The sequence below is a fragment of the Odontesthes bonariensis genome, chromosome 21 (assembly GCF_027942865.1).
Source record: "Odontesthes bonariensis isolate fOdoBon6 chromosome 21, fOdoBon6.hap1, whole genome shotgun sequence".
Taxonomy (NCBI): Eukaryota; Metazoa; Chordata; class Actinopteri; order Atheriniformes; family Atherinopsidae; genus Odontesthes; species Odontesthes bonariensis.
In genome coordinates this window covers 5,783,153-5,806,761 of record NC_134526.1, presented here as the reverse complement: position 1 = coordinate 5,806,761, position 23,609 = coordinate 5,783,153, and the positions used below count along the sequence as shown (strand labels likewise).

The window sequence follows — 23,609 nt, the reverse complement described above, 5'->3', positions numbered from 1 at the left end:
CATCTTCTTACCCCCTGCTGCATCCTGTGAGCCGAGTTCCAGCCTCGTTTTGGTGTTGATGAAGGTAGTCCGGCTAGTTGGCTGGGGTTGTTGTGGAGAAAAATGAGTCATGGTCAGCCTCTTATCGGGAATTTATTAAACAGACCGTCACAAAAACATGTACATTTCAGAATGCCCGGAAATTCCCTTTGACCTCAGTTTGTGACAATCTTTTATACTCTCCTGACTCATTCAATGCGTACATGGCCCAAACCCAATCCCGTTCGGCGCCTTGATTTTGCCATTATCTAGACATTAACACTAAATTATTCTAATAATTCTAAATAAAATGGAACATATTGAATAAATGAAAATACTTTTAAAAAAAAGGAATATATATGTACCAAATCACCTTAACTGATACTGGATTTAACAATCATTTAAATCTTTAACATTACCATCAAAATACGAAGGGAGAGAAAATAGGGCCAAGCGATTGTGAGGTCTGACTTTTTCCTGGAGAACGATTTTGTGATGCAAATGTATTACTCTGTTGAACGCATATTGTTTTGAGAAGCAAAACGCTTTATTTTTTAAACCCCAGCCAACTAGCCGGACTACCTTCATCAACGCCAAAACGAGGCTGGAACTCTGCTCACAGGACGCAGCAGGGGGTAAGAAGATGTTCAGAAATGATGTTGCTGATATGGGATGTTACACAGCTTCATGTCAAAAGAGGCGAACTATCCCTTTAAGAACAGGAGTGATGTGCACACGTCTGTTGGTGTTGGTTAAAAGACGGGCAGCAGCGTTCTGCACCAGCTGAAGGCGGCTGAGAGAAGACTGGGAGACGCCCACATAAAGGTGCATTGCAACAGTCTGACCTGAATGTGAATCTAAATCTTTTTCTGGTGTCAGACACTCAGAAATGTTGGCAGGTGGATTCAGAAGAAGACGCTGAGGACGGCCGGCGGCAGAAGCACCGACAGGGCGGTGCAGTGAGCCGGCGTGGAGGCCGAGCTGAAGAAGGTGACGTAGCCCGGCCGCCCACCGCCGGTCCAGCTGCTGATCCAGCTCTGGTACTCCGACACTCGGTGAAGCTCACCACTCCGGCCTGGACCCACCTGCTGCCGTTTAAGGTCACCAACGGGCCGCCAAAGTCCTTCTGCACGAGGAAAACTTAGTCATATTCAAATGTCTATTAAGACCTATTACCACTATATCAACCTTAATATTTCCTCTTAGATGAAAGTTTTTTTATCCAAGTTAAATAATAGACTTTAAAATACTCCCATTAAATTTATAGACCACCGAACGGCTTTGTACTTAGTATAGTAAAGTTTTGTTATCATTCATTATATCAACCGTTCTGTTATTAGCTATATTTTTAAATGCCTCCTCTTAGAGGAAAGTTTATCCATGTTTGTTAGCTTTTGTTAGTTTACTCAAATTACCTGTTATATTTATACCAATCTTACTGTAAGCTAAATTTACCTGATTGATGTTCTGTATTTCTGTATTTCTGTGTTTGATTTTTTGATGTTTTTATTTCTGTATTTCTGTACCTGATTGTTGTTTCCGTGTTGTAAAGCACTTTGGATCGCCTTGTTGCTGAAAAGTGCTATATAAATAAATTTCCCTTCACTTCACACAGACGTGTGGTTAAAGAAGCCGGGTGAAGCAGCAGCATCACTGAGTGAGGCACAGGAAGCTCACCTCACAGAAGCCCTTTCCTCTGAAGTTCGGACCGGCGCAGATCATGCCCGTCATGATCGAGCCGTAGGCCGCGTTGCATTCAATGTTGGACACGATGGGAACGTTGACCGCCTGCAGCCTCTGAGGGGACGGAAGAAAGGCTGGAGAAGAAAACAGGCAGAAACGTGAGGCCGGAATACACGAAATACACGTGAGGACGCTTTTAAGCCACTTAACTCTGAGTTATGAACCATTCAGGCAGGGAAAAGGCTCCTAACTCAAGGGATGAACCAGTGTTGTGTCCACACAGAACAGACAACTTAGCAAAGAAGCCATTTTAAACTGGATCTTTAGGCTCTTTGTTCCCAGCAGCCTGTCACAACAGGACTTTATATCACCAAACAGGAATAAAATTCCCTCAGATTTGGAGTCAGGCGAGCAAAAAAAAAAACAAATTTCCAATTTTTTTTACATGAATTTACTCAAATAGTGGCCTAAAATGAACAGAAACAGACATTTAATTATAATTTCTTGTATAACAATTAATTTCCAACCACATTTGTATGATTGTGACAGCCATATTAAGGATTTTATGTGGTTTTTGAAGCATTTTGGTCATGAGACACCTCTCATTTCTTTATATTTTGCATCCAAGCAGCTTAAGTGATCTTCAGCAATAGTTTCAACACTTTCTGAAGCTCTTTCAACATTTTTATTTGGACATTTTCTGCCTTTTCACTCATCTTCAGTCCAGTTTTTTCTTTGTTAAGCCACTTAACTCTGAGCTATGAACCATTCAGGCAGGAAAAAGGCTCCTAACTCAAGGGATGAACCAGTGTTGTGTCCACACAGAACAGACAACTTAGCAAAGAAGCCGTTTTAAACTGGATCTTAAGGCACTTTGTTCCCAGCAGCCTGTCACAGAGACACATCATTTGTTCCCATTTCTTTAGCTGCATCTGTGAAAAACAGCTTCATAGTTTCAACTTTTTTGTACATTTACGTTAAAACTGCTTTCAGTTACCAAAAGAGTCAAATTAATATAAGAAATTCAGTTTGAAAAAAATCCTAATCCCAAAATAATGAACGTTATCACGTCTAAAAGTAGGAAAAAAACAGACAATAATAAGAATTATATGTTATTCAACATCAAGAAAAAGTAAATAAGATTCAATTTAAAGCTTAAAAAAGGAACGTAAGATATAATCTAATGACTAATTATGGAACAATTAATATAAATGAAATGATTAAACTGTTTTATGCCACCAGAAATGAATAATCTAGAAGCTCTTTGTGGGTTTTAGACTGGAATTAAGATTTGTTCCCATTTCTTTAGCTGCATGTGTGAAAAACAGCAAAGATAACACAGTGTGACAGACAGAAAACAGGATTTCTGCAGCAACAAGGTGATTCCCAAAGAGCTGTTAGCTGAAAACTTGGCATATCTCAGCATGGTGTGCAGTGTGTCCTTAAAACATTTGAGGAAACTGGACAAGTGGAGGACAAAAGAAGAAGTGTCAGGCCTAAAGAACTATCTCCAGCAGATGAACAGGATCTGAAAGTGATGTCCTTAAGAAAGAGGAAAACATCCAGCAAAGACCTGACACAGGAGCTGAGAGATGCATCTGGACCTTCAGCTGATCCATCTGCTGTTGGCCCAAGCCTCATCAGAAATGGGCTCCATGGAAGGGTGGCTGTCAGGAAGCCATTCTTAAGGAAGGGAAACAGGGCGAGGCCCAAAATTCCTTAGACAGGTCTGCTGTAGACAGCTATGTCATTTTTATCAAGGTCCAGTTTAAAATACAGCTTTTATGTAGGGTGACCAAACGTCCGTATTTCCCGGGACATGTCCGTATGTCACGTCCTGTCCCGGGCGTCCCGGATTTTTTTTAGAAGGTGAGGAAATGTCCTGGTTTTTAAATGACCTTCTTTGGACCATTAAATTTACAGGCACTACTACCGGGACAGGACGTGAAATACGGACGTTTGGTCACCCTATTTTATGGCATTTTCAAAACGCATTTTGGGGCTCGTTAATGCATTTTCCCCATTTTTTCCCATTATGCCCGAAATTCATGACGGAAAAGGAAGAATAATAAGAGTCTGGCAACAGATTAATATGTGTGTCTAATGGCTTCGGCATTGGCACCCATAATAAAACTGAGGCTCACCACCGGTCAGGGGGTCTCCCCATCCAGTGATCCAGCAGCTCAGCCCGTCTGGGAAGACGCTCTCTCCTCCAGCCAGGCACACAGGCCTGATGTGGCTGGTGAACTCCACAGGTGAGGACAGCTCCAGCAGGGCGATGTCGTTCGCCTTCGTGTTCTCGTTGTAGTCGGCGTGTCTGATGACCCGGGACATCGACCGGGACTCCTCGTAGGGGTTTCTGCCCTCCTGGGTGTCTCGTCCGAGGTAAACGGTCACACCTGAGGTGCTGTTGCTGAGGAAACCAGACACCGTGGTTACACATCTGGCAGAGATGGTTCTCAAGTCAAGTCTTTTATTGTCAGATACACAGAAGAACAGAGTCGGACTGGGCACTGAAACTCTTAGGACAGGACACCGTACAGCAGCTACCATAACAGGACATAACATGCCGTAACATGTCAGGACATAAGTACTCTAACAAAAACAATAACAATAAATAGGCAATGTGGATACTACAATATACATTTTACCCTAATTACAAGAGCTGTACTGAACATATAATACACATAATAGCCTATGCTAATCTAAGACCTATACTAACCTAGAACATAAGGTAAAAGCACATTGAGTTGCTTGTGGTATGAAATGCGATATATAAATAAAGATGCCTTGCCTAAAATAAAAAAACAATATTGTGCAATATTGCATGTTGCAGTACAAACAGCAGTGGAGGTAGGCATGTGTAAAGTGTCGAGTGTGAAAGTGATGGGAGTGCATTATATTCCATTTAAAAGCCTGATGGCCTCAGGATAGAAACTGTTCTCTTCCCCACCAAAGTCAGCCTGCAGATGTGGGCTTTTAATCCACTTAAATTACAAACGTGTTTCCTTTCTAAACAGTGGGAATGGACCTTTAGTGAGGGACAGTAACCTGGGAAAACACTGAGCCGCTGTCAGGACCCACTGGTTGTGGATCAGGGACCCTCCACAGAAATGTGAGCCCCTGTGCAGACTGGCCTGCCAGGGCCACGACCCAGCGGGAGCGTCCTCGCCTCCCACGATCCTGGTCTTTGTGTTGAGCGGAGCAGTGCCGCAAACTGCAGGCAGACACACAGAGAACGCCACCGGAGGTCAGAGGTCAGAGGTCAGAAACAGGTTCATGCCAAGCAGAACTGACCAGGACAACAGACCTAATATGCACAGAAATAAAACCCCAACAACCACCAGCATGCATGAGACACCTCTGTGGGTGTAAAGAAGTCAGTAAAATATTACTCGAATGGAAACTTTCAAGATAAATTTCACAAATTGCTTCAAAACAAAAAGTCAACCCAAAGCAGGTTTAAAAAGATGAGTTTTAGTTGCTTTTTTTAGCAGAGATCACAGAGTTCTCCTTTAGTTACCAGCCTGCATCCTCCTGATCACACCACCTCACCACCTTTATCAGAAGAAGCAGGAGGACCCAGAGTCTCCGTGAGCTGAGACAGATCTGTGGGGCTCAGACTCTGTTTCCTCTGCATTAAGGTGGAGAAAGCTGTCAGACTTCCAACTTTTAACTGAGTCTGAGCAGCTGTGAAACATGTTAAAGAGGCTTAAAAGAGAAAAACAGCTGAAAGGCATCTGCATAGCAGTGGGAGGATGTGTCCTTAAAGACGTAACAGGATCAATAAAGGCCCCAAAACTGAGCCCTGTGGGACACCGTAGGTGCAAGAGGAGCCACAGAAAGTGATGGTTCAGATGGATATGAGGGGAACCAAAGCAGATCCTGTGTGTCTCAGCCCAGAATTTGATGGTCAGCTGTTTCAGAGGTCATACGGAGGTCACTGGAGACTCGAAAAGGAGCATGCTTGTTCTTATAGTTTAGAAAGTGTCTCCACAGACATTCCCCTCCTTACGTCCTATCTAAGATAAACTAGATTAAATGACTCTGAGATAAACTGCAAAGCTGCTCCAGCTCCATAAAAAAGCTGAAGTGGATACAGAGAAGAGCCCCAAAGCCTCCTTTAGACCTCAGATCTCATGTTAAATGGATCCGAATCAGTCAAACTCAACTCAACTTTATTTATAAAGCCCTTCAAAACAGCCGTGGCTGAAACAAAGTGCTGTACATGAATAACAACACGAAGTATAAGGTATAAAACATAAGAACAAAGAGACACCGAAGCTAAAAATTATCTAAAAAAAACACCCTTCATGCAGATGAGGAACCAACACAGAGGAACAAAAATGAAGAAACATCAAAACAGACAAACAGACTCGGCTGAAAAGGATGAAAATATGAAGATAATCTGGCATAAAGTGCACAGAAATGGTGGAAAACTCACCGTTTAACAGTGCGTCACTTCCTGTCGGAGGGAGAGAAAAGAAGGATTTTCAGAGTCACTAAATGTGAGCTGGTTGGTTACATTACATTACATAAAAACCACGTTAACAGGATTGGGTCAGTTTGATAAATGACTCGGTTCCATGTGTGATCGCACTGTTCTTTGATCTGAACACATTAAAATGCTTGTTTCTGTGCTTTAAGGCCGAGTCAGACTTCTTATTACTGAAGCTACTCAGAATAAATCAGATGAAATCAGATTAAATCAGAATAAATCACCTGTGACGGTTAAGACCCACAGAAGGACTCCACAAGACAGCGGTGCGACCCGCATGGTGGGATGTGTTGAACTGTGCCTTTAGTTTGTAGTTTAAACAGTGAAGGAGTCCATGTGCTGCTGGTACCTGACGGAGCGACAGGAACCAATCAAAGCTTCACCTCCTAAAGAATGCAATGAATAAAATAAAATAAAATAAAATAAATACTTTATCCCCCAATGGGGGAAATTCAAATTAGTCAAGTAGCTCAAAAAATTATTAATATTTACAATGATTGTATATTAACAACAATAATAATAATAATAACAATTCTAATAAAAAATACTACTACTAACTAATAATAATAATAATAAATGACTAAAAAAAAAAAGAAAAAAAAAAAAATCAGCAGTCCCTGTTAAAAAGCCTTATGGCCGTGGGAACAAAAGGACCATGTTACTTCTGATGGTTAATATGTCTGTTATAAACCAGCCAGAAGTGTCCTGATGAGACAGAAACAGAGTCAGGCTGTCGACAGAAACCAGAGAAGAAGAAAACTGTTTGTCTTAAATCAACAACCAGGAGGAAAACACCGGAGAATAAACAGTCCAAAGATGAAGACAAAGCAGTTCAGTCGGCTGAAACGCTGCAAAACATCTGATTCGTTAGCTTAAGGAGCGACTGAGCAGCAGCAACTCAGAGGAAAAAAACACCCAAAACCAAACGGGAAACCTGTCAGGTGCAGCAGGTAAATCTGCCGGTAAAATCAGGCCCGTCTGAACCTTTCTTCATGAGAGACTTTAAGTGAAAAAGGTTTAAGACAGGAGAAAGAGAAAGAGAGGAGAGACAGACGGATAGCTGCTCTGTAACTCACCGTCAGAGGGAGGAAGAAAAGCAGCTCACAGCTGGGGACAGGTGCAGAAACTCTGTTATTATGAGCCAGGTGCAGAAACTCTGTTATTATGAGCCAGGTGCAGAGCCTCAAAGGAGCCCACAGTGTTGTTGGGTAAAACAGAAACGTGCTGTTGTATATACAGCTCAGAGCAGCCCGACCTTTGCACGGGGAGACGAAAGCATGAGCCGGAGTTAAGAGGTGGTGCCCAGGTGGCTGCAGAACCAGCCCAGATCATCAGCCCTCCACCACCGTGCTTGACAGCTGGTGTGAGGTGTTTGTGCTGATACGCTGTGCTTGGTTTCCTCCAAACAAGCCATACCTGTTCAGTCTGTGCTGTCATGAACTTTAACCTTTAACATGCTAACTGAGGCCTGCAGGGTCTGAGATGTAGCTCTTGGGTTTCTGACCTTGGGGTGACCTTTAACCTTGGACATGGAAACCCATTCCATGAAGCTTTCTACGCACTGTTCCTGAGCTAATCTGAAGGCCACATGAAGGTTGGAGGTCTGTAGCGACCGACTCTGCAGAAAGTCGGCGACCTCTGACCCCGCTCTGTCATTTTACCTGACCGACCGCTTAATTATAAAACCACTGACGGCTGACTGCGGAATATTTAGCAGCGAGGAAATCCATCAGGGTACCAGGCTGGAGTTCACTGAGCTCCTGAGAGCGAAACATTCTTTCCCAGATGTTTGCAGAAGCTGCTTGGATTCACACACCTGCAGCCACGGAACATCTGGATTTAATTATCTGGACTTTTTATTGCAGGTGGACGACTCCTGATCCCACCAAGGCGCCTGAATGTAGTGAAATGATTCAATAGTGGAAATCATTTCATCCCATCTTCATTGATTTAATGCTGAAGACAAATTTACAGAAAAAAACAAAAACTTTATTGAGCTGCTACAATGAAAATAAACCGGCTTGTTTTTTTTACGATTGTCACTTCCTGTAAGTGAACGTAGCTCTAAGAACACCGAAGGACTGGAAAAACTAACCGTAACAGAGAGTCTGCTCACAGACAACATCTACATTTACAGTTCGACTCAAACAGCTGATCCCTCCGCCCATAAGCTGCACATTTTTACAGTTTTCCAGCAGATTTGTCCCTTTTTTTTTTACCCGTGAAAAGTTCAGATGAAAATAATCGGATCATTTTCTGTGTTTCACTGAGTGCTGCTGATTATCAACTCCGTCCCCTCATGGATCAGGACACTTTAAAGGAACCGGAGCAGCATTCAGTTCATGTTGGCGTCCCACACGTGTGCAGGTAGTTCAGCTCACAGCGACCCAGAAGCCCCGCCCCCCTCCGGCTGGCTGAGGCACAGCATGAGGCCCCGCCCCCCTCCTCCGTCAGTAGTCCTCCACCCAGCCGTTCTCTAAAATAAACGCATCGATAACTTCCTTCATGGCGAGGTTTGGGATGAGCTGATCCTGGGTCAGAGGGGTGCGCGTCACTGGGTCAAAATGGCCGACTCTCTGCAACAGAGGAAGCAGGTCAGGTGATACATATGTTTTAGGCTACAGATGTTTTTCTGCCACAGATGTTGTTATGATACAGATGTTTTAGGCTGCAGATGTTTTTATGATACAGATGTTTTTATGCCAGATGTTTTTATGCTACAGATGTTTTTATGCCAGATGTTTTTATGCTACAGATGTTTTATGATACAGATGTTTTTACGCCACAGATGTTTTTCGTTTTCTTTCCATCTGGCCTCGGTTCTCACCTGCAGGTGCTCCTCCACGTCTTTGCGGTCGTACGTGACGCCGCTGGGCGTGATGCAGGGTTCCCTCATCAGCTCGAAGCTGATCTTCCCACACAGGTAGTCGGGGATCTCACGCTTCTGTCCGACAGACACACAAACTCAGCTCCATTTCGAGCAGGAAACGGACATCTCAAAAGGTTAAGAGTTCAGTTCCGGTGGCCAAACACTGACCTTTCTCTTCTCGTCCACCTGGCAGAAAAGCTCCTCCAGGTCTGAGAGGTACTTGTCCTGTGAACAAATAAAGCTTTATTCACAAGAAGGATCGACCGTTTCAGTCATTCATGAGATGAGACGATGAGTTAAACTTTATTTTAGGAAATTTAAGAGCCAAAGTTCCAACATGGTTCTACGTAGAACTGACCGACTTTAGTCTCATCCCAGAGACGAAATAAACCGAATATTTCCACAACACACACTGAAAGCATCAATGCATGAAAACAAGAAGAGAAACAGTAAAGCAGGGGGGCAACCAGTCAGAGATTAAGAGCCGCATTTTTTACTGTGTTACCACAAAAAAAAAGACCAAATTCTCTCTGTTACATCCGTCTGTCCTTGACTCTCGTCTCTTTAATATCACATGATGCATCAACGCTGATATTAAACCCACGAACCGAGCAAAATGAGTCAAAAACAGACGTGGAAGAAGAAGAAGAAAAAGAGGCTGTGACCACTAAGAAAAAGAAAGCTGCATTTTGAAGGCATGTTAAGCGTTACCATAGCGACCAGAGAGGATTTTATTATTAGTTTATTATTATATTTACCAAATACCACATTGTCTGTGTTGGTCGCATAATTTTATTTTGTAGAATTTATCTGCCACACCATGAAAATATTGTCTGACATTAAACCATAAAAAGGTTGGAGAACGCTGCCGTGTTGAACTCAAACGAAGCGAACACAGCAGAGGTGGGTAGTAACGAGTTACAGTTACTAAAACATTATACTTCTAGGAGTAGTTTTAAATCTCTATACTTTTTACTTTTACTTGAGTAGATGTGTGCAGCAGAAGCTGTCCTCTTACTCCGCTACATTAGGCTACAATGAGCTGGTTACTTTTCTTCTTACCTCTTTGGTATTCTACGCCTCATTATTTTTATCCCCCCGCGTACGCCTCATTTTAATGTTTTATTCTGACAGAGAGAGAGACTTCCGCCAAAGGCTCTACCACCTGACTGTGTTCCACCAATCAGACGCAGCCGTGCAGTCTGGTCACGTGACCGTACTCAATCTCAGCGGCGGGACGGGTTAGCTTTAGCATTAGCAGTCGTAGCAAACAAACAAAGAAACAGATGAAAAATGTCAGAACCAACGGTGGGAAATGAAGACGCAGACGAGGCCTCATACTGAAAGCATGTTTACCTTACAAAGAGTGAGAAACAGCAGCTACATTATGTGTCTTCTGTGTCAACCAAAACAAACGCACATTTCAGCAGAAACTCAACATCTAACTTGAGGAAACATGTAGCGCTAAGTTTCCTAAACTCGTTTTTCCCCCATGGATAGGTGAATGTTTGTTTTTTAGGTTCCATATGGGTTACATATGTTTTAAACATTTCCTAAGTCTCTTTGTTTTTTTATTGAAGTTCTTGAATTTACCTGGATTATTTTAATTTAAGCTATTTTGTAATTAATGAATTAATTTTAATTTATTTAATCAATTGGATGAACTCTAATTTGCCTAAAGATGATTATTTAGTATTTTTGTCTGTCTGATTGAATGCTTGTGTTAACAAATAAATCAGACGTTACTCAACAGTTACTCAGTACTTGAGTAGATTTTTCACCAAGCACTTTATTACTCTTACTCAAGTAATTATTTGGATGACTACTTTTTACTTTTACTTGAGTCATATTATTATAAAGTAACAGTACTTTTACTTTAGTACAGTTTTTGGCTGCTCTACCCACCTCTGGAACACGCACATAAAAAAAAAAAAAAACTAAAAAAACCCACAAATTTTGATATGAATGTAACAGCCCCATGAAACCAGACTAAGAGCTTGGCCCCCCTGCAGTAAATCAACCACTAAAAGGACCAAAAACACCATCAGCTACTAAAGAAAAGCTTGTTTTTTCAGCAGAAGACGGAAGAAACGGCAGTTTGAAACGACTGTTCTGGTGTTTGATGGTCGGATCTCATCTCCCAGATGGAAATAATTCATATTCAGAGCAGAAACTATCATCAGGGATCATCGTCCACAACAATGAGACGGTTTTTACAGCATGTTCTGGTTCCCGTCTGAGCCTTCTGTGAATGTGTCGGCTGGTCTCTGAGGGTCTAATTTACCCCCCAAATCTGCCCAACATTCAATGATTTGTGTTTCCAAAAAAAGATAAAATGTGAAAGTTTTCTTTCTGGGGTGAAGCAGCCGATCTGCTGGCTGCATGAAGTCACATAAAGGAGGTGAAACAGAAGAAGCGTCCTGCTCAGCAGAGATAGAAACCTACGTGTTTGGTGTGGATCTCGTTGAGACTGTGTTGCATCCTGCAGTCGTCCGACTTGTCGTCCTGTTGCTGTCTGCAGCCCTCCAGCTCTCTGAGGGGAAAGAGATCAGCCTTCAGTTATCAGGCCCCTCTCTGTGGAACCAGCTGCCAGTTTGGGAGGCAGAGCCTTCGGTTATCAGGCCCCTCTCTGTGGAACCAGCTGCCAGTCTGGGAGGCAGAGCCTTCAGTTATCAGGACTCTCTGTGGAACCAGCTGCCAGTTTGGGAGGCAGAGCCTTCAGTTATCAGGACTCTCTGTGTGGAACCAGCTGCCAGTCTGGGAGGCAGAGCCTTCAGTTATCAGGCCCCTCTCTGTGGAACCAGCTGCCAGTTTGGGAGGCAGAGCCTTCAGTTATCAGGCCCCTCTCTGTGGAACCAGCTGCCAGTTTGGGAGGCAGAGCCTTCAGTTATCAGGCCCCTCTCTGTGGAACCAGCTGCCAGTCTGGGAGGCAGAGCCTTCAGTTATCAGGCCCCTCTCTGTGGAACCAGCTGCCAGTTTGGGAGGCAGAGCCTTCAGTTATCAGGCCCATCTCTGTGGAACCAGCTGCCAGTTTGGGAGGCAGAGCCTTCAGTTATCGGGCCCCTCTCTGTGGAACCAGCTGCCAGTTTGGGAGGCAGAGCCTTCAGTTATCGGGCCCCTCTGTGTGGAACCAGCTGCCAGTTTGGGAGGCAGAGCCTTCAGTTATCGGGCCCCTCTCTGTGGAACCAGCTGCCAGTCTGGGAGGCAGAGCCTTCAGTTATCAGGACTCTCTGTGTGGAACCAGCTGCCAGTCTGGGAGGCAGAGCCTTCAGTTATCAGGACTCTCTCTGTGGAACCAGCTGCCAGTTTGGGAGGCAGAGCCTTCAGTTATCAGGCCCCTCTCTGTGGAACCAGCTGCCAGTTTGGGAGGCAGAGCCTTCAGTTATCAGGACTCTCTGTGTGGAACCAGCTGCCAGTTTGGGAGGCAGAGCCTTCAGTTATCAGGCCCATCTCTGTGGAACCAGCTGCCAGTTTGGGAGGCAGAGCCTTCAGTTATCAGGACTCTCTGTGTGGAACCAGCTGCCAGTTTGGGAGGCAGAGCCTTCAGTTATCAGGCCCCTCTCTGTGGAACCAGCTGCCAGTCTGGGAGGCAGAGCCTTCAGTTATCAGGCCCATCTCTGTGGAACCAGCTGCCAGTTTGGGAGGCAGAGCCTTCAGTTATCAGGCCCCTCTCTGTGGAACCAGCTGCCAGTTTGGGAGGCAGAGCCTTCAGTTATCAGGCCCCTCTCTGTGGAACCAGCTGCCAGTTTGGGATGCAGAGCCTTCAGTTATCAGGCCCCTCTCTGTGGAACCAGCTGCCAGTTTGGGATGCAGAGCCTTCAGTTATCAGGACTCTCTCTGAGGAACCAGCTGCCAGTTTGGGAGGCAGAGCCTTCAGTTATCAGGCCCCTCTCTGTGGAACCAGCTGCCAGTTTGGGAGGCAGAGCCTTCAGTTATCAGGCCCCTCTCTACTTTTAAGACCAGGCTTAAAACTTTCCTTTCTGATAAAGCTTATAGTTAGGGATGGCTCAGGTGATCCTGAAACATCCCATAGTTTGCTGCTATAGGCCCAGCCTGCTGGGGGAGCTCCCATGATGCACCTCTCCATGTACATATGACATCATTGTTGTCACTAACTTGTGTTTAACTTAATTAACTTGTAACTTTACTCCATCTCAGTAAAGGAGAACAAACACTGAACCTTTGGTCGGATCAAATTGGACCCTGATCTACACCCAGTGGGCCTCCACCTGCCTCTTTTTCTCAGCCAGGATCAGGTTGTTCAGGTAGGCGTGCAGCTCGCTCTCCTGGTGGATCCTCCTCTCCTCCAGGCTGCTCCAGCGTTTCTTTTTGGCCGTCCGCAGAGCGCTGGGAATGTCGTCGCCGAAGTTCAGCCGCTGCTCCTTCGCCAGGTAATAAGCTGGAGAAAAACACGGAGAAAAACACGGAGAAAAACACGGAGAACGGCCGGTTAGCTGCTGGCTCGTCCTGTTGGTCATTTGGACAAATTATTGCCTTTATTACTCAGCACTGGAATCATTGTGGAACCACAAAGCTTGAAACTGCCGTTTTGACAGGAAATGACGATCGGCGACGTCACGTTACGTTGCATCTTGGGTAGTTTGAGTATGAGTAGTAACCTCATGATGCATACCCAACATTTCAGAGAATCTAGTATGCACCTGGGAACTTAAAAAAAGTTAAATTTAGTAGGAGTAGTATGAGTAGTATGAGTAGTAGGAGAAGTAGGCGGTTTCGAACACAGCCACAGATATTTCCTCTGTTGATCCCAGAATGAAACAGGTTGGATTCTAAAACAATGCTCCAGCGTTTCTGATGCTAAAGGAGACATTAAAGGAGGCACCGAAGCTTCTTTTGTTGGCATCTGCCATGCAGAAACTTCCAGATCTTTCTCCAGGAGGAAGCTTTCACATCACAGTCTCACACTGAACTCAAAGTGGGAATCGACCCAGCGAGAACAGAGTTCCTCTGACCTCTCTGCAGGTTGCCGATGGCCTCGTCGTAGTTCTCCATCTCCAGGTGGCTCTGGCCCATGAGGAAGTGAGCTTTGACCGACTGGCCGTCCAGCTCCAGAGCCTGTCTGCAGTCGGCCAGAGCTTTGTCGTATTGCTGCTGCTTCACGTAGCACAGCGCCCGGTTGGTGTGGTGCGCCGGGACCGAGGGACAGAGGCTCTGCAGGGGGGCCGAACACCCAAACTGTTAATCAAGTCATCGGATATGAAATACTTTTACAACAATAACTATTTAGAAGAGGAAAATCTACACATACAGCCACAGTTAGGGCTGGAAACACAACATCCTGCTAACAGGACTATAGAACAGCAGCTATTAGCTTCCTAGCTAACATCCAGCTGTGCTAACATCTTCTCTCCTGCTGTCTCTGCTTTCATAAACTGTATTTTAATGCAGCTGAAATCCTAATAAAGCCTCTTATTTCCTGTTTTATTGTCTGTTATCAGACAGCACAGTGACTCAGAACAACAGCAGTTAACACGACACCTTAACCAGCAGTTCTCTGATGTTACAGATACAACACGGTCTGACATAATGAACCGTTTAGCTTCCATCTTCTCTCCGCTAGCTTCCATCTTCTCTCCGCTAGCTTCCTTCTTCTCTTTGCTAGCTTTCATCTTCTCTTTGCTAGCTTCCATCTTCTCTCTGCTAGCTTCCATCTTCTCTCTGCTAGCTTCCATCTTCTCTCTGCTAGCTTCCATCTTCTCTCTGCTAGCTTCCTTCTGTTCTCTGCCAGCTTCCTTATCAGCTAACAAGCCGACAGATTCCCATTAAAATGCTAACGTGAAATGTTCACTTGTGTTTGTTCTGTTCAGTGTGAACTGGCTGCTTTCTGCTGAGATGGTGTAGCATTAACGTTGTCCTATCGTGCTAAGCTAACTGGCTTTTACAATGAACAAACTAATGAACTGTGCCAGCCTTTAAAATAAAGCACCACGGTAAAGTTTACCCCTCGTTGCCCATCACCCGGTCCTTACTATAGCTCGGCTGTAGCAGGCCGCAGCCTCTGAGTATTTGCGGTTCAGGAAGAGCCGGTTGCCCTGCTCCTTCAGCTCCTGAGCCGACACCGACGCGCTCTTCTCCGGACTCTCGGACATCTTGTCCACCAGGCCCGCTGCGCCGCCGGCAGCTGCCTCCTCGCGGTGCTTCCCGATCCTGAAGCTTCAGATCCAGTAGGCCGGGCGGAAACCGAGCCGGAAACAACTCTGTTAAACAGAGAAGTTAAAAGTTAAAAAACAGGGAGTTAAAAGCAGTTCACACGAAAGAGAAATCTGTTGTTAGCATAAAAACTCTGATTCACCACAAACTTTACAACCTTCATTATTAAACTGCCATTATTAATCCAAACTGCCAGTGGAGATTAAACTTTCACCAAATGGAGACATTTTTAAATCCAGGTTAAAAACATTTCTGTTCTCATGTGTCTAGGCATGAAATCTGCACGATATCTTTTAATTTATCTGGACTGTTGCTTGTTTTTAAAATTCATTTAAATGATTTTGTTTCTCTTTATATTCTTTTATGTATTTTTAATGCTTCTTCCACTCCCTGCTGCAATGCTTTTATTTTATGTAAAGCACTTTGAACTGTTCTGTATATGAAATGTGCTGCAAATAAATTTGATTCGATGTAGTTTTTATGTAGAAGCCTCGCTCCACTGTCTGTTTCCTTGAATGACTTGTTGTAAAAGTCTGTTGCTCACAGGCTTTTATTTTGTAAAAGTCTGTTGCTGTCTGCTGTGGAAGAGGAAAAGAAAGTAATCGGCAGATCCTAACGTCTTAGTGCAAGGAAAAACAATTGAGGTGGTACAAGAGTTTAAATACTTAGGAATCACTCTTGACTCACAACTTCTTTTCAAACGACAGATAAAAAACATTGTAAATAAAATTAAGTTCAACTTGTCCAACTTTAGGTTTATTAGAAACAATCTAACTCTTGAGTCAGCAAAATTGTACTTTGACACTATGATCATGTCACACATGTTCTATTGTTTAACAAGTTGGGCATCGGCCTGTAAAACAACACTAAAACCGATTGAAATGGTTTATAAACAAGCTCTGAAAGTACTAGATAAAAAACCAAAAACGTACCATCATTGTCAGATACTAAAAAAACATGAACGCTTAAACTGGGACAACACTGTTAAACACACCGATGCTATCTTGATTTACAAAATCTTCCACGGCAAAGCACCTCCTCCATTACAAGAATTTGTGAAAAAAAACTCAAACAGATCAACAAGAGCTGGCTCTAGAGGTGACTGTGTAGTTCCTTTCAGAAAGAGTGTCTTTAGTCAAACCACATTTTCTGTTCGTGCTTCTCACACTTGGAATTCAATACCACACACAATACGTGAACTCCCGACTCTGACCTCTTTTACCAAACATCTTAAAGCTTGGCTATTGGAGGAACAGCACTGTTGCCACAATCCTGCCTAAAATGTATATGTGTTTTATGATCCACTAAACTCTTCATTGTTCTTGCTTTTATTTTTTATTTTCTGTCCTATTGTGTTTTCTCTCTGTAATTATTCCCTCTTTTCACACTGGCCATGAAGGCTAACTATTCTAATTGTTGTTACTGTTGTTTTAGTGATTTTACTATCCTATGTTGTTGACATCAATCTGCCGAAGGGACTAAAGATGGAAATTAGCCATTGGCTATAATCTTGCATATTTACATGTATATGTTCATTAATATGTATTGTCCCTGCTTTAAATAAACTCAAACTCAAACCAAACATGGAGATGGGTACGGAACTTTTACTCGGCCATTTTCATTTTAAAGTTCTTCCAGACGGCAGAGTCGACAGAACCAAAGTCATCTGTAAACACTGCCAAGTTGAATTGTCTTCTCAGCGTAGTAGTTCCAGTCTAAAATATCACTTAAAGGCAAAACACACAACTGATAGCAGCAAGTCATTCAAGGAAACAGACAGTGGAGCGAGGCTTCTACATAAAAACTACAGAAAGATGCTGATGTTAAAAGTGTGTTTGCACAACAAATGTTATGGCACTTTCATTCATATGGCAGCACATTTAAAATAAAGCTAAATACTAAAAGCTATACACTACTTTTGGATTCATTTTTGGATTTTGCGTACAAATGTGATTAATTAGATTAAACATTTTAATCTTTGCCCAGCCCTAGTTTAAATATGTGCCATAAAACAGTGAAACGGCCCTTTTTCTGTTTCAGACTTACTTGGAGAAGATGAACACTTTGTAAATCACCAGTTGTGTTTAAAAGGGTTGATCCGATCTGTGGGATAATCTTTACAGATCTGACGCCTCTGCTTCCTCAGGCTTTTAATCTGGATCTGGTCTCACTGTGAAAAAAAATAAAAATCAACAAAAAGGTTTGTTTTTTTGCATTTTTACAAACAAAATAAAGGATCAAAGAATCTTTCCAGCCTGTAAAAGATCACGAGGTGCAGATGTGACAAGATTAAGTAAAGCAGTTTTTCATCTGGACCTCATCTATTGTGGCCCATATTTTTTTTTAAAAAGAACAGAAAATGGCTTTTCGTCTAACTTTCACACGTAAAGTTTTCCAGAATCACATTAAATTTGAAAGAACCTCCATCTTCTGTAGCTTAAGATAGATAGATAGATAGATAGATAGATAGATAGATAGATAGATAGATAGATAGATAGATAGATAGATAGATAGATAGATAGATACTTTATTCATCTCAGTTTGGGAAATTGTTTTGTTGCAGCAGCATACAGTAAAAGATATGAAAACAATTAAAGTAAAAACAAGCAAATAGAATAGAATAAAAGAAATATAAAATAAAATAAAAATAGTGAATAAACATTCGCTATATGCAAATCTACAGTATTTTTTTTTTTTTTTTTTTCCAGACTCCAGCTCATTGCTGTGGTATCTGAACTGGACCAGGCCCATAGTGTATAGGTATATGAAAAAAATACTATTTTAATTTCTTTCTTAATTATTCAAAGTTTAAAGTTCTTGATTAAAAAGCTTTGGACTTTTTTACAAACCAAATTATGTTAAGGAATCAGCTAAACTTCCGATGTGCCACAAACATTAATCTAAGTATTTAACATAGTAAAATACTCCAAGAAGCTATTTTCAATGAGCACGTTTGCAACTTTGCTCATTTTGCAGCCTTTTGACACATTTCCATCAGGCTAACATCCGCTAATAATAACAGCTTCAGAATCACTGCTAATGAGTAGCTAGCCTTAGCATGCTAGCGGCTCCGTTCCTACCGTTTTACGTTCAATTTCATCACATTTGCAGCAAGTAAAACAAACTGTGAGTAATTACAAAGCTAGTAAACAATAAAAAAGGACACTCACTGTCACATTAATCTTACAGTTGTGCCGTTACATCGATGACTGAGAGCTAGCTAAATAACCAACTAATGCGACGCACTTATTCCCCTGTTGCATTGCGAACCTGAGAGAGGCTGAAGGCTGAACACCTGGACCCTGGGGCGGGTATATTCACCGGGCAGGTCCCAGAAACACACCTGGGCAGCTTTTCTGACACGCAGAAAGGAGGCTACCTGAGCACAGCTCCGATGCTAGCTGCTGCTAGCTAGCAGATGTTTTGTTTTTGAAAATGCTGCGTTCGCTGTGCCTCGGAAAACGGAGCTTATAATTGTTGCACAAAATTACCGAGAGAAAAAAAGAAGAGCTTTAAATGGGAGCTTTAAATTTAACGTAACTAAAAAATAAGGCATTTATTGTATTGTATTGTATGGCATTTAAATGTATAAGGAGTTGCTTGGTGTTAAAGGTCCGTGTATCATCCGATCATTCAAGTATTCCATTCATCTGGCAAACAGAATAACGAAAAAACGAGTCAAAATTTCGTTTTTCTGTTTTTCTGTTTAACCAAAAAAATGGAATATTGGTATTTGTTTTCCTATTTTCGGCTCAAAACAGAACAAATAATAAACAGGGAAACCAAAACGAAATATTAAATCTAATTTACGTTTTTGGGTCATTGGTTTCCCGGTCATCATAAACAGTGTAATCTGGCTGGCTGGCGCAATGAAGTGTCAGCTCATTTAAAGCAATACTATGTAACATTTCTACCTTAAAATAACAGCTTGAAAAAAATTGTGCGGCTAGAATGAGTTTTAATATTACCATTGGCCTGTCTCCTATGCCCTTCGGGGATCTGAATTGGAAAAACTGCGCTATGTAACTTTGCTGGAGCGGCCCGAGAGCTGAGCGGAAGTACTTCGACTTGCTTTCTGGCACACCTACCGCAAAAACAAATAGACCCCTCTCACGCTCCCAGGTACATTTGATTACTCTTCTCGGTCGACATAGCTTGCACCTTCTGACCCCTCGCCGGTTCGTCAACAAACGTGAAACGTGAAAAGGAAAGAGTGTTGTACAGAGGTGGAAGAAGTACTGAAGTCTTGTACTTAAGTAAAAGTAGAAGTACCCTGCGAAATATTTACTCAAGTAAAAGTAAAAGTAGTACACCAAAAATGTACTTAAGTAAAAGTACTAAGTACTAACTTTTAAATGTACTTTTGAGTACAAAAGTAAATGTACTGGGTACTGAGCGATATTGTGTGTGATTGGCAATACAGTGCATAGTTCTACTTCTAATTCTGTGAATGACAACACATTTACTAATTTACCACTAACGGATTAAGTAATTTCCATGCCAACATATTCTCCAACACTGCTCTGTTGAGAGCAGTAAAAGGAAAACAACAACTTATAAAATAGGACTTAATTTTTTTTTTATCAACAACATTCTGTTACCACATCCAGCAGCGTGTACAACAAATATGGTCTAATGTATACTGTAGCATGTTGAAGTAGAGAAACTATCTGTGTCTATGGATTCTCTGGAACTACACACTGAAACGTAGCACCTCTGTCGTCACTAGGTAGCCCGGCCTCCGACCCCGCTCCTCACGATTTGATTGGCCTGATTAAGTTTCGATTTGCAGCCTCGCAAAACGACCACAAGTGACTAGACTAGCCCCGGAGCAAATTCAATTTACGGTCGCTATTTCTCAAATGAACTTGATTTGCACTCCCAACCGTAGCTCTTTGCTCACATCCACCATGTCATCTTTACTCTTCTTAAATCTCGTTGGACCCCCCCTGGCTAAATCCAATCCAGTCCCGTACGTGAGGTCCTGGGTGGCCAAAGGACACAGAACTGCCACAGACACACGCAGTAAAAGCAGAAAACAAGAGGTAGAGGACAATCCGGCTCGTGATGTGGGGTGTTTTAAACAACTAAATATGGTGAGCAAACATACTGTCTATTAATAGGCCGCCGTGCCAATCTTTGAATAATAAATATTTTTTTTACACGTTAGACCTGTTGAGAAATTAATTGCTGGCTGTATACTGAAGTCCCACCTGTGGTGATGTGGGCATTTGCCTATGTTTTGCGTACTAGCCTAAAATAATTATAAATTATCGTGATAACATTTATACCATGGATATTATTTGAAATTGAGGCTTGTAAGTCCCACAGCGTTTCAAGTGGACATTTTCATGTTGTTTTCAGCACCTTTTCTGTATACGTTCCGGGACCTGTGCGCGTCTCGTCATCCCTGAGCTGTCATATGTACTTTGCGTTCCGGCACCTTATGATTTACAAATTAAGCACTGACTAAATGTAACGAGTAACGACGTCAGTTCCAGAAATGTAAGAAGTAGAAAGTACAGATAGCTGTCACAAAATGTAACGGAGTAAAAGTAAAAGTCTGCATTTTTATTTTTACTTAAGTAAGTACAAATTCCAGAAAAAACTACTTAAGTACAGTAACGAAGTAAAAATACTTCGTTACATTCCACCTCTGGTGTTGTATTTATGACAGTGTAACCGTACATTACCTCCAAGCCTGTAGGGGGAGCTCCATAATGGGCTTTTTGAGAAGTTACATTGTATCGCTTTAATCAATCATAACTCGCTTGAATACAAAACTGATTTTCGCGGGGGTTTTGTTTCTGCAAAATTCATATATGTAGGCATGATACGAGACACATGATTCAGCGTATTTTAATATTCATAGTAGGCTTAACAGTAATAGAATATATATATATATATATCCTGGTATGTAACATATGTGATGTAAGATAGGTTATTTTGCAAAAGACATACGATATATAAAATGTGTGTCTTCACTACACACACACACACACACACACACACACATATATATATAAATAAACACTAATACATGATAGAGAAGTAGATTGTGTACTACTCAGCTATTTTATTAAGTTGAAAAATGAAGAAATAATACATTATACATGTAAGATAAAACACAATAGACAGAAGTTATATATCAGAAAAAATAATATCTATATCTACATATATCTCAGAAGAAATGAAAATCTATATCTATATCAGGATTGATTCAAATTGTCTTTATTAGATTTCCCCATGGTAACTGTCGCTGAGGATCATGGGAACGCTAATACAGCCTTCATGCACGTATGCGCAGAATGTGCGCACGCAACACAAAGACACCGCAGGAAATGGGGAAACCAATAACCCAAGAACGTAAATTAGATTTATTATTTCGTTTTGGTTTCCCTGTTTATCATTTGTTCTGTTTTGAGCTGAAAATAGGAAAACAAACACCAATATTCCATTTTTTGGTTAAACAGAAAAACAGAAAAACGAAATTTTGACTCGTTTTTTCGTTTTTCTGTTTGCCAGATGAAAGGAATACTTGAATGATCGGATGATACACGGACCGTTAAACAACAAAGAGAACAATGTTGTCAGATTTTGTTACAGAAAACAAGAAAGTAAATCTATGAAGGTGCACCCAAAAATACATGACTGGGTGCTAAATAAACGCTTATTTCGACGTTGGGGTTTTCTAATAACCAGCCCGGAGTGTCATGTTAAAAGATTAAAGAAAAAAAACTTCGTCCCTGGGTGGGCTCGAACCACCAACCTTTCGGTTAACAGCCGAACGCGCTAACCAATTGCGCCACAGAGACTTGCGTACAGAGGAGGCACAAAATGGCGTCCTAGTCTCTTTCCTGGGGACGTTATCTGTGTGGATAAACACTGTTATCTGTTAAATAAAGTGTAAAACTGTGTTATTATCTCTAACTGACACACTCAACAGACCACACAGGTAGATATTATGCGCTCATTGTGGTAAAAACTAAACTAATGTGCATTATTTTAAAAATCTATGTCAGGAAAAGTGACAGATGCAACCAGGGGCGATTTTAGGATCTGGTCTTTAGGGGGGCCCAGCCCCCAGTGCTCACAGAGGCACATTATTTCTCACTATAATTGAGGCGAACTAGTACATTTATACATTTTGGAGCCGTATTAGTTTTGCTTTTTGTAGTGTTTTCCCCTAACAGTGTTTCCCAACAGTGTTTTTCATCTAGCAAAGCTGATGAAAGACAAGCACGCTCAAGTCTCTCACTAAAGACCAGATTATACTACAGTAGTGAGTATTTTGATAAAGGTTTTGTTTCAGATAGTAACTATTAAAAAGCACTTTTATGGAGGACTGTTTTGTGATGATTGTTACATGAGTTAGGCCTGTTAATGTATTCTTAAAAAGAGAGAGAAATAAGTTATGTTCATGTATTCTTTAAAAAAAGAGAAATTTTACTTGTTTAAGTTAGATAACAAAGGAAGATTATTTTGATTTAGTATTTATACTATTTTGGTTTATTTTATTTATATTTCAAGAAAATGTTTTTTATTCTTATGTTGAATTCAACTGAGGTTAAAAAAAAGAGAGAAAGCCTGAGAATTTTATGTTCAAGTTAAGGATATTAAATAAAATGATTTTCATGTAATAACCACTGTGTTGCTCTACTTTTGGAGAATCATCGCACGCGTTGTATGTGTGAGGGGGTACTCAGGCCAAAAAAGGTTGGGAAACACTGCCCTACAACATTCAATTTTGACCTCTTCATTTCAAAAGACTCTGGCTTGACAGGGATAACAGAGAGCCTGAGACAAATATTGAAGATAACTCAACATTTATTTTGGGAGTAAAGAGTTAAAACAAAAACAAATGCAAGAAAATAAATAAATTGATCACTAAAATAATGCATCCTTGAGCAAAAACAAACAAAAAAACCCACACTTTGTAATCACCCATGGCTAATAATATCAATAATGCCTTTTGAAAATAAATAAATAAAACACACAAATAAATAAATAAAATAAATAAATAAATAAGGTCTCTTTCTGTGTGGATTAAGAAGGGCCCTAAACAGAACAAGGACAGGGGGTCTCTAGTGGTCTGGAGGACAAACTGAAAGATTTTAACACCTGACATGGGGGGAATAAAGATCTGTCCACTCACATCACATTCACTTCACACAAAAACATACGGTAACAACTAAGTGACTACTAACTAAGCAACCTATTTCGGAAGAACCAAGCGGTGTCACCTCACTTTAAGGTTGGAAAATCTATCAATCACAGTGTCATGACTAATGCTGTCAAGAAGCTCTTTTTCAATTGACATCACAGCCAAATGATGGAGTCTATTTTTAAAATATTTTTGTATAATTTTAT

At 41.6% G+C, this 23,609-nt stretch overlaps 2 protein-coding genes and 1 non-coding gene across 3 annotated transcripts; all 3 read right to left on the bottom strand.

Moving 5' to 3' along the window:
• Positions 1-734: 734 nt before the first annotated feature.
• Positions 735-6,579, bottom strand: LOC142371707 (chymotrypsin-like protease CTRL-1). Its single transcript, XM_075454435.1, has 6 exons — positions 6,424-6,579; positions 6,146-6,166; positions 4,753-4,918; positions 3,846-4,114; positions 1,696-1,835; positions 735-1,144 (listed from the first exon to the last, which is right to left on the bottom strand). Exons 1-6 carry the CDS (start codon positions 6,476-6,478, stop codon positions 902-904), a joined length of 894 nt encoding a protein of 297 aa, XP_075310550.1. The 5' UTR covers positions 6,479-6,579; the 3' UTR covers positions 735-901.
• Positions 6,580-8,622: 2,043 nt separating this feature from the next.
• Positions 8,623-15,232, bottom strand: LOC142371708 (E3 ubiquitin-protein ligase CHIP-like). The gene is made up of 8 exons (XM_075454436.1): positions 15,059-15,232; positions 14,042-14,240; positions 13,298-13,467; positions 12,901-12,903; positions 11,514-11,621; positions 9,237-9,293; positions 9,027-9,143; positions 8,623-8,775 (listed from the first exon to the last, which is right to left on the bottom strand). The coding sequence occupies exons 1-8, from the start codon at positions 15,176-15,178 to the stop codon at positions 8,650-8,652; spliced, it is 900 nt and encodes a 299-aa protein (XP_075310551.1). The 5' UTR covers positions 15,179-15,232; the 3' UTR covers positions 8,623-8,649.
• A 6,748-nt stretch (positions 15,233-21,980) lies between these two features.
• On the bottom strand, positions 21,981-22,054 carry trnan-guu (transfer RNA asparagine (anticodon GUU)). Its single transcript has one exon. It is a non-coding gene; the product is annotated as a tRNA-Asn (tRNA).
• Between the last annotated feature and the right edge of the window lie 1,555 nt (positions 22,055-23,609).

Bases quoted from the DNA above. Each gene is read 5' to 3' on its own strand.
- LOC142371707 (XM_075454435.1), bottom strand. From the start codon at position 6,478: ATGCGGGTCGCACCGCTGTCTTGTGGAGTCCTTCTGTGGGTCTTAACC. The intron at 4,919-6,145 runs GTGAGTTTTCCA...GTCTGCCTGCAG, and splicing joins AAGTGACGCACTGTTAAACG to TTTGCGGCACTGCTCCGCTC. The intron at 1,145-1,695 runs GTGAGCTTCCTG...TTCCTCGTGCAG, and splicing joins GAGGAAAGGGCTTCTGTGAG to AAGGACTTTGGCGGCCCGTT.
- LOC142371708 (XM_075454436.1), bottom strand. From the start codon at position 15,178: ATGTCCGAGAGTCCGGAGAAGAGCGCGTCGGTGTCGGCTCAGGAGCTG. The intron at 9,294-11,513 runs GTAGGTTTCTAT...ATTTGTTCACAG, and splicing joins ACGAGATCCACACCAAACAC to GACAAGTACCTCTCAGACCT. The intron at 9,144-9,236 runs GTCAGTGTTTGG...TCTGTCGGACAG, and splicing joins AGGTGGACGAGAAGAGAAAG to AAGCGTGAGATCCCCGACTA.